A 16,373-nucleotide genomic window follows, 5' to 3' on the forward strand; every position below is an offset into this window, starting at 1 on the left:
GGCCAGGGCCTCCCAAGCTGTAGATGGTGTCTCTCTGAGCCAAATGATGACAATTTCCCAGTGGGGCGATGGCAAAGCTCAGAGCTCTCTCCAGCTCACTGCTCACTGGAATCATCAGGAATAAAAAGATGAAGGCTCATCTGTCTAGAACATATAACTTTAAGAATTAAATCCTCAAAATAAACTCAGAGGGCCAAACAATAATCCTTTTTATTTTTTTTTTTATTTTTTTTTTTTTGTGGGACCCTCGCAGGCGGCCAGGGAACGAACTGGTGCTGCAGAGACTGCGGGCAGCCTCGCAGCCCAGCGCTCAACCGCTGCGCCACCAGGGGAGGCCCACAATAATCCTTTTTAAAGATGGGGATGTTGAGGCTTCCAGCTGTTAAGGTGGTGAAAGTCACAGTTGATACATATGAAACAGAATTGAAAATTGGGGGCATTTGACCTGAAATTGTCTAATTCCTCACCAGAGAGGACTTTGCTGCTCCGCACAAGCATTCTGTTATTTGACTTTTAGAATAGCCAGTGAGAGTTGAGCAAAATATTTTCAAGTGATGACACAGGGATAGCCAGGGGTTCCACAGGCACCAGTGGCAGAGCCGAAACCAGAACCTGCATATCCTGACTCAGCTCAGCACCCTCCCTTAATCCCTTAATAAATACCAGGGATACTGCTGTCCCACTGTCAAAGCTTTTCAAACAACCCAACTATAGAATGGCATATGTAACAGGTACTGAGAACAAACCACCATCCCCACCTACCCAGAGAACAGGAATTGGGTCTTAATCTGTGTGTCAACTTCCTTACTCTTCCCAAATGAAGTTGGTAAGAGCCGGGGCAGAATGATACTCCAGAACCAGGAGAGAGCTCAGAGGTTAATGTGTCTGTCTTTAGCTAAGAACCCTGAACAAAAGCCCTACTGGCTGGCTCAATGCTGCAGCTTTTTTTGGCTACTGAGATTTATGGGATTGAACAGGGGGTGGTGAATCCTAGTATCTAAACTGAGCTCAAATGGAAAACTTCCTTTTCCCTCTGCTCCCATGGGCTGGGTGGGGGGCATTTTCTTCAGACACTTAGGATGTCTGTGGCTAATAGAATGAGAAGATGGCAAAAGATACTAGTGGTACAAGACTTAGAATCTGGGCCTACTGAGAATTCCCTAAATTTTTAGTTCATGTATTTAGGTACAGAGCCAGAGGAAGAGTATTCCTTTCAGAGCAGGTGGAACTGAATTAAAGAGATCAGATGACACACATGTCCCATTGCTATCTCATCTGGGAAAATCAAATAATCAAAGAAAATCAAAAATCTTAACAGACTCGTTCCTTTCTTATGTAGATGAGGATCATAAATCCGAACACACTGTTATTCTTTTATCCTTGCTAATGTTGCATTTCTGAGGTTGGTGGTAACATAAGAGGGTTAACTACACCTGAAGCTGGGTAACAGCCCGGAACACACAGCTTCACAGATTCTTTGTCAGGAAACACAGTCCTGGGTATGGTATAAGGTTTTGATATATCTGATTAAAAAGAAAACAACAAATCCAACCTATGACTTGTTTGTGACCGCAAAGATGTTAAAAAGATATGAGTGTGTATCAATGGGGGAAGCAAAATACTAGAAGGAAATTCATACAACAGATAATTTTGAAAATATGATTTTCTAGCAATGGGACAATAGCACTTTAGGTCTGTCTCTTGTTCATGATAGCTGGCCCTTTTCTGAAAGTGTGGACAATTCCAGATGATGTGATCCCAGAGAAAGGTTGCAGGCAGAGGAAAGTGGAATAGGACAGGGGTCAGGAGCCTGGTTTTGGCCTTGATGTCTAGAGCATGCTGGGTGATCTTGGGGCAACATCTTCCACTGCCTGATCGCTGAATTAATGGTCCTGCAAGGTACCACTGTAAGTCCCAGACCAAAGTTGCAAAGTGGAATATCACAGGACCAGCTGCTAACCTGAGGGATGACACTGGGCTGGGAAGCACTGACACAGATGTTTTCTCTGCCATTTAGGATTTGTTTTGATGATCACAAGAAAAGTACATTCTCCCACCTTCTTGAAACACATTAGCCTACAAGGCCTATCTTTTGATTTTCTGCTTTATAGAAACATTAGCATGACAAACATGCCCCTTTCCTCTTAACTATTATCTGGAAAAACATGCCAAATGAGCCTGTGTTGGCTCCAGCTCTGTGACAGGGTAACATAGCAGGGGCTGGGGGCTTGAGGCTCTGAAGACGTCATGCTTGGTTCAAATAGCACTGCTCCTATCCAAGGTAATCCTGGCCATGAAGAAATGCTGGCTTTAAGAGGAGAAATGCTCCAATATTTGAGAGAGAAACCAGAAATCTATATGTTTATATGAAATCTCCCAATTTCAAGACAATGAACATAAGAAATAACAATTTTATAACCCTGACAAAATTTACAGGTGGACGACATAGAAGCCCAAGGGCTGCCGGCCATTTTGAAAACTCTTTGGGGTTTAAATAATCTTTTCCATCACACACTCCAAACCTCCCCACTAGAGGTCTCTTTAGTTGAAAGGGGAGAAGGCAGGGACTTACTATGAAGCTGTTGAAGGGCACTGGAGGGGCTGTGCTTTCACTATGCCCCACGGACCTCTGCCGGCAGTGGTGCTGGATGGGCACCTGGGCACTCTGGCTCCGTCTCAGAGGCTGGGCTGCCCTTTGGCCTCTCATTGTCACAGGGCCCTGGGCACCTTTGGCTGGGAAGGACAGGCACCGGTACTGGGTCCACTCTTCACTGTCTGAGTCTGGGTCCTTTGGGGTCTCCAGTCGCTTGGCTGAAAGAAAGGAGTCTGGTTAACATGGTAGTCATACCTGGGCTGGATCAGGTTGGGGAGACCTCAGCTTTTGTAGGTGGAGCTAGGAGCATGCAGTAAGAGCAGCATACTGCTTAGAAAACAGGTGACAGGGCTACCCTGACTGAAGAGAGATGGGTGCTAAGTCTTGTGAGTTCCAGTTCAAGCTCTGTTGCCTCTAAGCTCTGTGACTGAGCTCTGTGCCTCTATTTCCTCAGTCAGGGATTGTAAAAAGTAACTAACTCACAAACCTGTTTTGAACACATTAAGGTGTATTACAGTGATTAGCATACTCCAGCACTGGTAATAGCAACTGCTATTATTAAAAAGAGAAGCTTCCATGTAAATGACTACCATCATGGTGAAGGAGATTGGGCTACCCAAAATGGCTCCTCCTTTCCCTTTCTTTGTCCCTTCTACTCAAAAGAATGAACACGTTCTGCGTGCACACATGTGTCACATGTGTCAGTTTTATAGGCCTCCTTCAGTTCATGCAAGATGACAGTCCAGGCCTTTTTCAGCCACATCTCCTTAACCAAAATTTTGTGTCAGTGAAAATCCAAGAGATCCAAGAGTTAGCATAGAAGGTCTTTCCTGCATGCATTGAATCTGACCATGTGCCTAGACCTAGTCTGTCCTGACATGTCAGGTAAGGTGGCCTGAGAAATTCTTAAACCCTGGCTGTATGACCTGCACATAACTAGGACATCCCAGTCCTTTTCTGATAAATATTCTGTGTAATTGGCACCAAAGTCCAACTAACTGCAAGGCTACCACACAGGTGACCGCAGATCCCCATAGTGACCAGATAAGAGTTTATGGCAGCAAGAATGGTAGGATCTGTGATGAGGAAGCCATGGGGGAATGGGAAGCAACTTGCCACAGAGCCACATGTCCTCTTTGTGGGGACACCAGGTCATGATTTCAATCACTATTCTTTTAGGAGACCTGGTGACTACTTTAGAAAGAGGAATGGCACCCCTCTGGGAGCCCTCGTACCATTTTCTTGGTGCAAATACTCGCTGCCCATGATGGTACAACGCCGGAACACCATCTTGTTCTCAGTCAATGTGCCCGTTTTATCTGAGAAGATGTACTGGATTTGACCCAAGTCTTCGGTGATGTTGAGGGCTCGACATTGAATGGACATGTCATTCTCTTCATCATACAGGTCAAGGTCATTGTGCAGGAAGAAGATTTGTCCCAGCTTCACCAGCTCAATGGACACATACAGGGAGATGGGGATCAGCACCTGAGGAAGACGGGTCCTGATGTCAGAAACCAGCCACTTACTCTTGTTAGTGGGCAACAAAGATATTTCATGTCAATTGACATGGTGGGCTATCTCTGTGAAATTAAAGATCAACAACTTCATGACTTCATGCCACCCCTGGAATTTTTAGGGGAATCTGAGGCAGAGATGTCTGGAACAAAGTGGGCACTCACCTTGGGCTATTTGATGACAGAGATGGAAGGGGGTGAGGCTATCCAGGGCCCCTGCTGAGAGTACTGACCCCCTTGGATATCTATGCCCCTAAGGGCTGCCCTCCCTTTTCTAAGTACTTAAGTCCACTGTTGATTACTGTTTACTTGGCTCAATACCCAGTGCCTATCAAGTGCTCGCTGAGTGTCAGCTGCTGTTTTAGGTCTTGGAAATGACAGTGAACAGAGCAAAACTTCTGGTCTTGAAGACCTTATAACCCAGCAAAAAATATATATATATATAAAATATATTATATATATATATATATATATATATATATATATATATATATCAGGTGGTGGTAAAGTTTCAAGAAGAATAAAGATGATGGCGGGGGATGGGATCCTTCATAAATCATGACCATTGAGCAGAAATGTGAAGAAAGGAGGTGTGAGTTGTGAGGTTATCTGTGGAGGGAGGAGAATTATGGGGAAAACCTGGCAGTGGAAGCAGGGACTTGTGGGCTATGAGTAAGCAAGCTTGGGTGAGAATGAACAGGAGACGTGGCCAGGGGAGGGGTCAGGGAGCAGAACCCTTGGCTACAGTCAGGATTTTGGATTTCACTTGGAAGGGATCTGGAGCCACTGGAGGGCTGGTTCTGTGCAGAGGTGGGTAGGATTTGACTCATATTTAAAAATGATGGTGTTAAGTGAGTGAATGAGCTAATGATTGAAAAAGGTTCACCAGGAAGAGGACAAGGAAATACAGTCAAATATTGTAACAAATCAAATGTGTATGGAGCTTCATCACAACATAGCTACAACTTTCCTCATCTTTTCACGGATTGTAATTTCTATGAGTCCAAAGATTTCACATTCATCTCTTTATCCTTTCCTGTCTCACAGCTTGTAGGTGTTCTATATGTTTTTGTTTAGTTCTGCTTTTTCTCCATTTCAACCTATCAAATGCCACAACACTGACCTATGGCTTCTCGCTCTGTGCGATTTTATCTTCTTTTGTTCCTGGGTGATTAATGTTTGACATGGTCTGCATTTGGCAAAGGGACACGCATACTTGAACCATTGATGTAATCTCAGTCTTAAATAGAAAGAGCCTGATAAATATTTTTCTTTGTTATTATCGGGGGTCAAGGTCCCCTCCATGAGGCAGGGCTGGTCCTGACACAACCCCAAATTTGAACACTTTCAAACACCCACAAGAAAGCAGTGAACATTTCCCATCTCTACCCAGTTAGTCTTTCTTGGGGCCAGCAGTGAATTTTCTGTATTTCACAAAGTTGTGAAACTGGCTGTAGGCCTTCTTGATATGTGGGTATGCAAGAGCTCCCTACCTGGAGGAGGATGATCATCGTGAGGAACATGTAGAAGCCCCCAAGGGCAAGGGGAAGGAAGTTGCCATTGGCATCTGGCACATCAAAGGGAGGGTGTTCACCAAAAGTCCTGTTCCAGAGGCTGTGACCTGAGAGGAGGCAAAGGCAGGGTGAAGGAGAGTCCCCATTTAGTTCTGCACTGGTCAATTACATCGACCCTAGATCTATTTCTGGAAATGAGTGCGCTTTATAGGGGCCCATCCTTCTTCTGTACAGTATAGTTCTCTCTCTCTGTGTATTCATTTTGCTCGAAAGCAATCTTTTATATGTCCCTACATTTCAATCTCTTGATAGGCATTTATCCTTTCTACCAAAGGAGACTTGTATTTTGATGAAGTCCTATAGACAGACTTGGAAAGACAGAAAGAGGTGCATGTTATTTTCAGTTGTGTTGTGGAAAGTGTGTGGGTGGAGAATCTTGACAGACCTGTACCCTGGTTCCTCTTCTTCCCTACTGTATATACTCACACATCCAACCACCCTCCCATTCACTCACCTGTTCATCCATCCACCCATTCACCTGCTCATCTGTCATCCATCTATCTATCCATCATCCATATCTATGTTCTCTCGCTCCTCACTGCTCCTCCCTCTAGTCATTTATTAATTTAAGAAGTAGGTCTTAGCTGTTGTTCTTGAGGAGATCCCGTAACTACATCTCCAGATGCAGACTGAACCCTCAGATTCCTTGTCTGCAAACAAAGGCCACATCTCTCATGTGAGGACTGACAGGATGAAATGCATCCAACAGTTGCGACACAGCCCTCTAATCTCAGTGTCCTCATCTCTCACTTAGTAGTAATACCTCCTCCATAGGGTTATTTGGAAAATAGGAAAATGAATGTATTTAAAGCTCTCAGTCCAGAGTGGGAAGTATGGGGATATAAAGCCAGAGGGCATGCTGCCCTACCCCCCAAGACACTTCTCTGCCCAGGAGGTTGGGCCAAGTGCCATCATAAGAGGCAGAAGAAAGGAGACTTAAAGACATGAACTTGAAGAGTGAAATACAAGGCACACAGTAAGTGCTGCTGCCTTGAGAGAAGCCAGAGACCAAGGGAGAAACCAGAGAAGGCTGCGTGGAGGGGGAGGCCTTGATGGATCCTGGATGCTGGGTGGGTATTTGGTGATCAGAAAGGCCTGATGAGGACCTTCTGGGCAAAGAAAAAAGACCCACATTTATATAAACTTAACTTGATGAAGGACCCTTGAGAGGCGTTAACCAGAGCATGTTTACCTCTGACAGAGACTGTGCTTTAATGAGGCACCAGGGGAACCTATCACTGTGTAGTAGGTGATCTTCTGTGACAGAGTAGATTCTGTCCTTCCCCGTCACTTTCTCAATTTATTTATTATTTTGGGCAAGCTCCCAAGCTGATTCTGCTTCACCTGTATACTACTTCACTGTGTGACCTTTTAATCATTAACTTCATCCTTTGGAGACACCTTGAGATGATCTCAAATGTCCCTCCAGCCCTAACAGCCCCTGAACACCTGTTCTGAAGTGGAGCAGACACAAAAGTTTAGCCGTGTCCCTGATGTTTTTCGTGTTTGTCTGCTCCCTTCTCCCGCCCAGAGGCCCTCCTTTCAGCTGTGGGCTGCCCTGCCAGAGTGCCATGAGGTAAGTCTGGGGAGCATATTAAATAAAAACTCCAGGTCACCCATGAGAGGAAAGCCCATTGTCTCCTCTGTGCTGGCACAAAACCTGTCTGGCCCCGAGAGGCCTGAGTGGCTCCCCCAGTGACAGCAGCGGGCAGGTTTCTGGGGAAGGCAAGTAATGTGTGAGCACCACCACAGCCGCTGGTTTGGGTCAGCCGGAGGCTCTGGACTCAGCACTTGGGTTCTTTCTCTTCATCATTCCTGGTTTGTTCTGGTGGGGGATGAGGTCTCCTTATGACCCCAGGAACCATCTTAGAGTCAAGCCACAGAGGGGGAGAATGAGGAAGAACAAGAGCCCCTCTTTGTCTATCCTCTGAGGTACAATCTGAAAGGCCCAGATCACCCTGTCTACAACTCGTGCAGCTCTCCAGCAGCTGTTGTGTTGCTCTGCATGAGATGCTTCTCCTTCTTGGCTCAGAGCTTTCTTTGCATTGCTGCTGGAACTAAGAATGACCTGTTTCTCTTTTCACCTGACTTACCGTGCCTACCACCTACCTCTTCTGGTGAACACCTACTGCTCTTAGGAATCAATTCTACTAGCTACTTCTTCAAGGAAGACTTCTCTCCTGATGCTCCCAGAATACCTGTAAATGGCTGAATAACCATGCACTTGAGGTGAGAAGGGTATCCTGGAATATCCAGGTAGCTCTAAGAAGTAATTATATGTCCTTATAAAGAGGAGGCTGAAAAGAGGCTACAGGTATCCCCCACTATCTGAAAGCAGCTCTCTCATTTGACATGAATTTGTAGGGTCTGGGAATGCTATTATTTTTTTGGGTCTGGGAACACTATTACCCTTTATATGGAATTTTTTTTTGTGTATCTGCAGATCTCCCAAATCTTATGAAATAGGAGCCACCTTCTTTGAATAGCAAGGAAAACCTGTACTGGAGCAAAGAGAAGGAAATGTGAGCAATTTTGGAGATGGAAGAAGGAGCCACAAACCCAGAAGCTGAAAAAGAAGAGATGGATTCTCTTCCAGAAACTCAGAAGGAGCCAAGCCCTGCCCACACCTTGGTCTGAATGCAATGAACTGAATTTTGGAATTTCGAACTCCAGAGCTGTTACAGAATACATTAGAGTTCTAAAGCACGGAGTCTGTATTAACTTTTCATAGCAGCAACAGGACACCAATGCAGCACTTTGTGCAGCTTCAGTGAGGGGGACAGATTAGGCTATTGATTCTTTTCACATGTTGGACTTCGTCTTACTGGACTCTGAGCTTTTGAAGAATCAGACCTTTGATCGATTCATCTTGTCATCCTCTTGTACTAAGAGAGCTCTGGGCTCAGTAAGTGTTTCTTGAACAAATAAACGATGGATGGTAAGCTTGATATTTGACACTTTCAGGAGAATTTCACATGCATCTGTATTTCATTGGAAGCCTGTTAAATTACAAACTAGGCTTTATCTTTTATTCCCTCTATTTTGGAGATGAGGAAAGTGAGGCTCAGAGAGATGAAGCAACTTGCCCACAAAGTGAGATTACATAGGTACTGTTCTTTCTAGAATATTCCATACCAACAGCTCCAGTGAGGCACATGAGGAAGAGGAGCCCAATGCAGAAGAATACGTCCATGTTGATTCTCCTCTCGATCTTGCTGCGTTTGTACCGTGGGCCACTGTTGTTCAGCATGGCTTTTGTCTCATGGCCTTTGAGAGAAAATGAGGTAGTCAGTTCTTGGTCCTGTTTGCCTCTGGCCTGGATCATTCCCTTAACTCTTCTCACAGGGGTTTACAATAAGAGAGAGGCTGTATTTTCTACTAACTTGAATCTCCTGCCTCAAGGGGGTTGATGAGACAGCTGGAGAGGTCTCACCCAAATTGTCAGCAGGTATTCACTGAATATTCCCCTATCTGCCAGACATGCTGGTGGGCATGGACAGAGCACCCACACATGGGTTGCTCAATGCACAACTCTAGAGATAACCCTCATCTTATGGCTGTTACAGATTTGTAAGTTTATTGTGACACAATTCTGATAAATGTCAGTAAGTTGTCTTGTGGAAGGGCTATTTTTTTTCTATTGATCATTTGCACAAAGCCACTGTTATGAGTTAGCATTGATTTACAGTGACACATGACTCACTTCTGTAAAAATACCCAAAGGAACAAATAAATAATGAATTACAGTTAGTAATAAGTCTCATCAAACAAACAATAAACAAGGTGAATAAGAGGTGGTGTTAGAGGGCATGGTCAAGGAAGGTTCCTCAGAGGAGGTGATATTTAAGTTATAGTATGTGCCAAGGCCCTCTGGCAGAACAGTTCTGGATGTGAATAGCTTTTATATTTGCCTCTTTGCCTAAGGTGCTGGTATTTGTATGAAGTGGTTGGGGTCAAGGGCTTCCACTGCCTTGATGGCACTAAGCAACTCCACTCCTATCAGAGTTCTGCATAACAATTTGTTTAAAGAAGGACAACAAAATTTGAAAACTAATCTCATTCAGTCACCCCCTTTTTCTAATTGGAGAAACTGAGGACCAAAGGGTAAATAGGAACTGCTCGAAGTGAAAAGGAAAATTAACCCCAGAGTCACATTGAGAACCCAGGATCTTCTGCAGCCAACCAGAGGTCCCCAAGCTATGCCACTAAAAACTGGCAGTCAAACTGAGACTGTCTCTAGACAAAGCCTGTCCTCTGGGGCTGCTATATTATACCAAAGTGCTGTATTCTCAGCAGTCAAATTAAAAAAAAAAAAACACCATTTGTACAGTTTCTATGCAAAATTAAAGAAAAGCAGGATATCAGCTCCAGCAGTGAAAGGCTTTAACACTGCTTAGTTGGTTGCCTTGTGAATTTAAAGTGACAATGGCAGTAATGAGCAGAGTATGGTGTATTAAATAGACTCAAGTCACTGCCATTGGGAGGGGTCACCACAGGGGTCTGTGCTTCCTTCTGGGAAGCTCAAGTTGATTCTTTCTGGGTCTTGGACTCAGGTGGTCGTATTTTGTCCGTCTGTATTATCAAGAGAGAATAAAATTCCAGTTGTTCTAAAACAGGAGCTTTTATGCTCAGAAGACACTGGGCAATGTCTTGAGAAATGTTTGGATGTCGCAACTTGAGGAGGTGGTGCTAATGGCATCTAGTGATAGAGGCCAGGGACACAGCTAATCACCATACAGGACAGTCCTCCCCAATAAGGAACAGCCTGGACCAACACGTCCATTGTGTCAACCTTGAGAGCCCCTGTTCCAGGTAATAATGCTGAGAAACTAGTAGTGCCACTTTTTCTCACTTTTTAGGAGCCTAATACATGCCACACATTATGTTAATCCCTTTCACAAAAAGTCTCATCTGAACCTTCTAACCCTACCCACTAGGAACTATTAGTCTCCCTCAGTCGGAAGACTGACCAGCTGGCTCAGGAAAGTGCAAAGAGTGAGTGGATTTCATCTCCAGGAAACTTGACTCCTCAGAGGTATGATTAATATGCCCTCCAAATCTGCACTCTCATGTACCACCCATTGCCCACCCAGAGAAGCAAATTCAAAATCTATGTGGGTTTCTTTGGTGGGACAGGGATTGCTGCAGAGTTGACCTTCAGTAGATCTACAAGGTGGCACTAGATTCTTTTGCCAAAGACCTTTGAAAGCAGTCACCTGAACAGACAAATAAAATCCCCTTCCCTCAAATTAGGGAAAATTAACTAGATTGTGACATTATTATTTTTTAAAAACCCATATTTCTTTGACAGTTCTCAAAGTGAGTTTTACAGTAGATTGCTGTAAAAATGCTGTTTATGTCAATCAAAAGTGGAGTTCTAATCAGATCCAAATAAGTACAGTTTAACAAAACAACAATCATACAAACTATGACAAGATTTCCCAGTGAATACACTCACTGGGCTCAGGACAATGTAATCTAGAGTCGTCCAGGGAAGGCAGGCTCTATAGGGAGATGGTTTCCTCTATAGAGGAAGTACTCTACAGTTGTAGATATAACAAAAGCACCTGCTGAGTGCTGGGTGCTAAGTACTATGGATATGGCAGCCCCAATACAACCCTCTATGACTTTAGAGTCATTATGAGAAGTGTTGCTATCTTTTTTCAAACAAGTCTGACAAAAAAATAACAAAGGCATCACATACCTCAACCTCATATTATACCACAAAGCTATAGTAATCAAAACAGTGTGCACTGTACTAAAAAATAAACAGACCAATAGAATTGAGAGTCCAGAAATAAATCCACACTTATATGTACAGTTAATCTATGACAAAGGAGCCAAGAGTCAACAACAGAGAAAGTCTCTTCAAAAATTCCTGCTAGGAAAATAGGGTAGCCACAAGCAGAGAATGAAATAAGATGACTATCTCACACCATACATAGGAATCAATTAAAAATGGATTAATAACTTGGATGCGAGACCTGAAACCATAAAATATATAGAAGAAGACATGGGCAAAACATCCATGATGCTGACTTCAGCAGTGACTTCGGGGATTTGAATTCCAACAGAAAGACAAACAAAAATAAAAACAAACAAATGGGACTACATCAAATTGAAAAGTTTCTGCACAGTGAAAGTAACAATTACTAAAACAAAAAGACACACTACTAAATGGGAGAAAATATTTTTGCATCATACGTTGACAAGGGGCTGATATCCTCAGTCTCTAAAGATTTCATACAACTCAACAAAAAGAAAATGCCCAATCAAAAAATGGACAGAAGAGCTAAATATATACTTCTCCAAAGAAAACATACCAATGACCAGGCCTCCCTGGTGGCGCAAGGGGTTAAGCACCACACCATGAAGCAATCCACAGCCTCTGCAACACGAGTTCGATCCCCGGCTAGCCAGGGAGCAACCCACAAGGAGAGGGAGACCTCTCCTGTCTTGCCCGCTGCTCCCCTCAGCAGTGTATTTCAGTCGTCTGCCTGTTCTGTTCCCTGCTCTGTCTCTGGTGAATCCCATTACCCCCGCTACTCTGGCCTGTACCCCAGCTCTTGTAGGCATAAATAAATGAATCTTAAAAAAAAAAACATACCAATGACAAATAGGTACACGATAAAATGCTCATCAGCAATTATCCCAAAATGGGATACCACCTCACACCTGTGAGAATGGCGCAACCACAAAGACCAAAGACCAGAAATAACATGTTGGTGAGGATGTAGAGAAATCAGACACTGCTGCTGGGAATGTAGCCTGTCCTGCCCCTATGGAAAACAGTAAGGAGGTTTCTCAAAATATTAAAAGCAGATCTACCATAAGATCCAGCAATTCCACTCCTAGGTATCAGAAGAATGAACGACACTAATTAGAAGGGACGTGCACTCTTATGTTCATTGCAGCATTATTTACAATAGACAATTTATGGAAATAATGTACATGGACAGATGAGTGTATTAAGAAGATGTGGTCTATGTACATAGTGGAATTGTATTCAATTATCAAAAAAGAAGAAATCTTGCTATTTGTGACAACATGGATGGAACTGGAGGGGATGATGCTAGGTGAAGTTAAGAGGAGAAAGAAAAATATGGGATGGTGTTGCTTACATGTGGAATAAAGAGAAACAAAGCAAAAACCAAATAAAACCAGATAAAACCAGATTAAAAAATAGATAAAACCAAACCAGTAACAAACCCTATAAATCTGTGGAATTGAGGGTAGCAGAGGGGGAGTGGGGAGCAAAATGTGGAGGGGCCCAATGGAATGTGGTGGAAGGAGGGCTGTGGGTGCCTTGGCCATGAGTGTGGGGTGGTGACATGCATCTGAAGGGGCATGATATCCTTCTGAACCATAACAATTCTTTAACCAACGTTACATTAAAAAAAAAAAACAATTAAAAAAAGGGAAAAATCAAAGTGGAAAGGAGCGATAGGTAGCCAAAACATGCACACAGATAATAATAAAAACATAACTGCAAAAGCAACTAAGGCCAGTTCCCAGACCTCAGAGCTAAAATCTACAGAGCTGTCACTTTGCTGGATGCAGGACTGTTGGGCCTGTGATCCTCAGGACTGCTTTATGGGGCCAACCCCAATCTTCTCTTCATTGCACAGATGCAGACATTAAGGCACAGTTTTTACAAAAAGGAGAAGCTGTCAAGTACCTCCTTGGGCTCAGAAAGATACTCTTCACTCTACCTTTGATGACTGTTGCAAAGTCACTCGGAGTGAGTGTATATAGGCACTGCCCCTATGCTGCTTAGGTGAGTGATATTAACCCAAATCTAACGTCTCCCCAAGGATAGAGAGAATTTCTGTGACCCCAACCTTTTGTCTCTTGAGAAATAGGAAGCTGTGTGGCTCTGCACCATAGGACTGTTGTGAGTTCCCACGGGCTGCGGATGGATTTGGAGGAGTGAGGATGAAGGAAAGGGACAAAGAAGCTGTCTGGGGACAATGACCTGCATAGATGACAATGCCCACAGCCACCTCAGTGTTTCTGATGGTGCAGCCTCGAAGCAGAAGGCTCTCACTGCCCAAGCCGGTCCTGGTCTGGTCAGGATGTTCCCTGGGGAGGAAGAAAGACAGAGAGGGGTTAGGAGGCCTCTCTGTACTCTCCCTGGCTTGCATCACGGGAGAGAACACCATCCCTCTGCTCCCTCCTTTTCAGAAGAGACAAAGCGACTCAGTCTCATCTCCACGGTCAAGGGCAACACTGTTGGTCCCCGGAGGCCTGGTCAGGGCTGGGTCTCTAGTTTGCAATGACCCAGCCTTAAGAGCTGGATTATTTACCCTTCTGTACTACAGAACCCTGCTGAAAAGCCTTGCTTCAACTCTCAGGCAGTGTTCACAGGCTCCCTCTCACTTGGCTGCTGGGTCAAGGATGCACAGGCAGAGGTACTGAGTGCTCGGACACCACTGGGCAGTCCTGCCTCCCTCTGCCACCTTGAGCTGAGCCCCTCTCCTGCACCACCTCTCTTGCTCCATCTCTCCTTAAACAGGCAGACTGCACCACAGGTGGGCAGTGACCCTCTGCTGTGTACGGGAGCAGCCTCCTCAAGCAGAGACAGAGGTGGCCCAGGTCTAACTTCAGGAAGCACTATTGTGTTGCACCTCGTATGAAAGACTTCTGACTCCAACCAACGGCATTTATTACCCTGAGTCCGGCCCTTATTACCCCAAGTCTGGCCCTTATTCAGTCCTGCGCCTGCCCTTTGGAACTTTCAGGAAGTCTAACACTCCCACCCACCACCCACTGGGAACAACAGAAAATAATCACCTGAATGTCTTAAGGGTTTTTCTTCTGGTTTTTCAACACTTCAGTCCTCTAGGCCTGGTTATGTTTTTCATATATTAACTCAATTCAATTCATGACAAATTTATAATTTTATATCACCATACCCACATTACAGAGAGGGGAACTGAGGCAAGTCCACAGTGCTAGTCAGTGGCAGAATGGAGATCCAAACCCAGGAAGTCTGACTCCAGAGTGTTCTACTCCCATGCAACAGGACTTCAATAGTGATTATTCCTTACTGTGTTTATAAACCACATTTACCTGCATTACTTCAGAGCTCCTGGAAGTTAGAGTGATTAACCTTAAAACCCAGATGCAAAGGAAGCTTAGACATGCTGAGAGAGCTCTCTAAGGTCACATACCTAGTATATGGGACATTCTAGAATCAGGAACCCAGCCACATGGGGCTTTTACTATACTAGGCTTCTCAAAGCAGTGCCCTGCTAACCACACTGAAGCACACATTTCTCTTTGCAAGTCTTCTGAATCTAACAAGGAGATGCTCTGTATTTAGTAAACCCTTAGCTCTCCCTTATCGATCTTACTTTCAGCACAGGGGAGGCTCTGGCAAGCAATAGTCTGTAGTTAAAATATAATGAGAACTGTTTTGATTCATTTTCTTAATTTCAACATTACCTTTATGTAGGGCAGGTGATATTTGCTTTCCCTTGGGCCAGGGATAGGAATTTTCTTTTTGAAATCAATTAAGAAAAAAGTAAAGTTTAAGCATTGATGTTCTTGAATCTGATACAAATCTTAAAAATGGTCTCACAATGGCTGAAGTTAGGGACATACCTCTTTATCAGGTGGGGGATGGCTGTTGGTAGAATAGTGAGCTGGAGTCTTGAGTAATTCACCATCACTAGCTAGTGGCTTAAAGACCATTTTTATGATTCTCTGAGGTGATAACATATGATAGCAGCTTCTACTTCTCCTGTCATAAAGTTACTTTTTTTCACTGGATGGTAGAAAAGGATTAGCTAGATGCTGTCCTATTCTTGTTTACAAGGATGCTTTATTTAACTGACCCTGGAGGGGTATTTCTCAACCTGACTCTGGATATTTGGGCTGGGATCATTCTTTGTCCTGAGGCTGCCTTGTGCATTCTGGGAGGTTTATTAAAAGTTGTTCCTTTTCTAGCTGACCTGTTCCTTTTTTAGTGACCACACAAGTCCTAAATTCAGGGAACCCAAAGAAGCTTCTGAGAAGTCTATGGAGGCGTGAGACGCAGGGGTTTACTGAGGAAGAGGATACAGACCCTCTGTGGACATTTTCAGGGTGTGCAGGGGTGACCGGCCATGGGTCGGCTACTGGGCTGATCCGCCGGCCTTTTTGCTCATCCCTAAGATCCGGGCAGGTGGGGAAAGACTGGCCTCCAGGGCTGGCATTCAAGAAGGGGAGGGCATCTGGAGGCTTCTGGGGACTGGGAATTTGGTCTGAGATGGGGGGTAGAGTCATATGGAAAGCTCTGAAACACTGGCATAGCTATTTGGGGGAGAAAGGATCATAAATGGAATGAGGTTGTTCTAGCTAAGGGAGTTGTTCATGACTGACTGCATGAATGATAAACCAAATTTGGAGATGAACCAAATCCACAAACCTTGGGCACCAGGCCTGGAGTCCTTACTGGCAAGGTGGCAAGCCCTGCCTTGCCAGATGCCAGAAATAAAATTCTTTCTCCAGGAATTCCTGCCCTTCACTGCCTGCCAATCTGCCTGCTCTCTTGTGCATTTTACAGGTAATTCTCCTTCAAAAGCTGCTTTTTGCATTGTTTCACATTCAATGCCCAATTGCATGGTTCTGATCCTCTCCCTTGATATTGCTCTTCCTGAGAGCCTGCACATGGAGGGAAAGTAGGTCCACCTCCCAACCAAGGGG

The 16,373-nt window shown here is 44.3% G+C and overlaps 1 protein-coding gene across 6 annotated transcripts in view; it reads right to left on the reverse strand.

Moving 5' to 3' along the window:
- ATP10B (ATPase phospholipid transporting 10B (putative)) overlaps window positions 1–16,373 on the reverse strand; it is a 342,867-nt gene that overhangs the window by 54,051 nt on the left and 272,443 nt on the right. For all 6 annotated transcript variants that reach the window (XM_054690976.1, XM_054690973.1, XM_037499109.2 and 3 more), the window contains 5 exons: window positions 13,660–13,766; window positions 8,820–8,951; window positions 5,604–5,731; window positions 3,829–4,081; window positions 2,573–2,811 (listed from right to left, as the gene is read on the reverse strand). In XM_054690976.1, coding sequence (XP_054546951.1) covers window positions 2,573–2,811; window positions 3,829–4,081; window positions 5,604–5,731; window positions 8,820–8,951; window positions 13,660–13,766 — 859 coding nt within the window. The remainder of the gene's footprint in view (window positions 1–2,572; window positions 2,812–3,828; window positions 4,082–5,603; window positions 5,732–8,819; window positions 8,952–13,659; window positions 13,767–16,373) is intronic.

Source organism: Talpa occidentalis, unplaced genomic scaffold, assembly GCF_014898055.3.
Source record: "Talpa occidentalis isolate TD23 unplaced genomic scaffold, MPIMG_talOcc4v2.1 talOcc4.9, whole genome shotgun sequence".
Classification (NCBI taxonomy): Eukaryota; Metazoa; Chordata; class Mammalia; order Eulipotyphla; family Talpidae; genus Talpa; species Talpa occidentalis.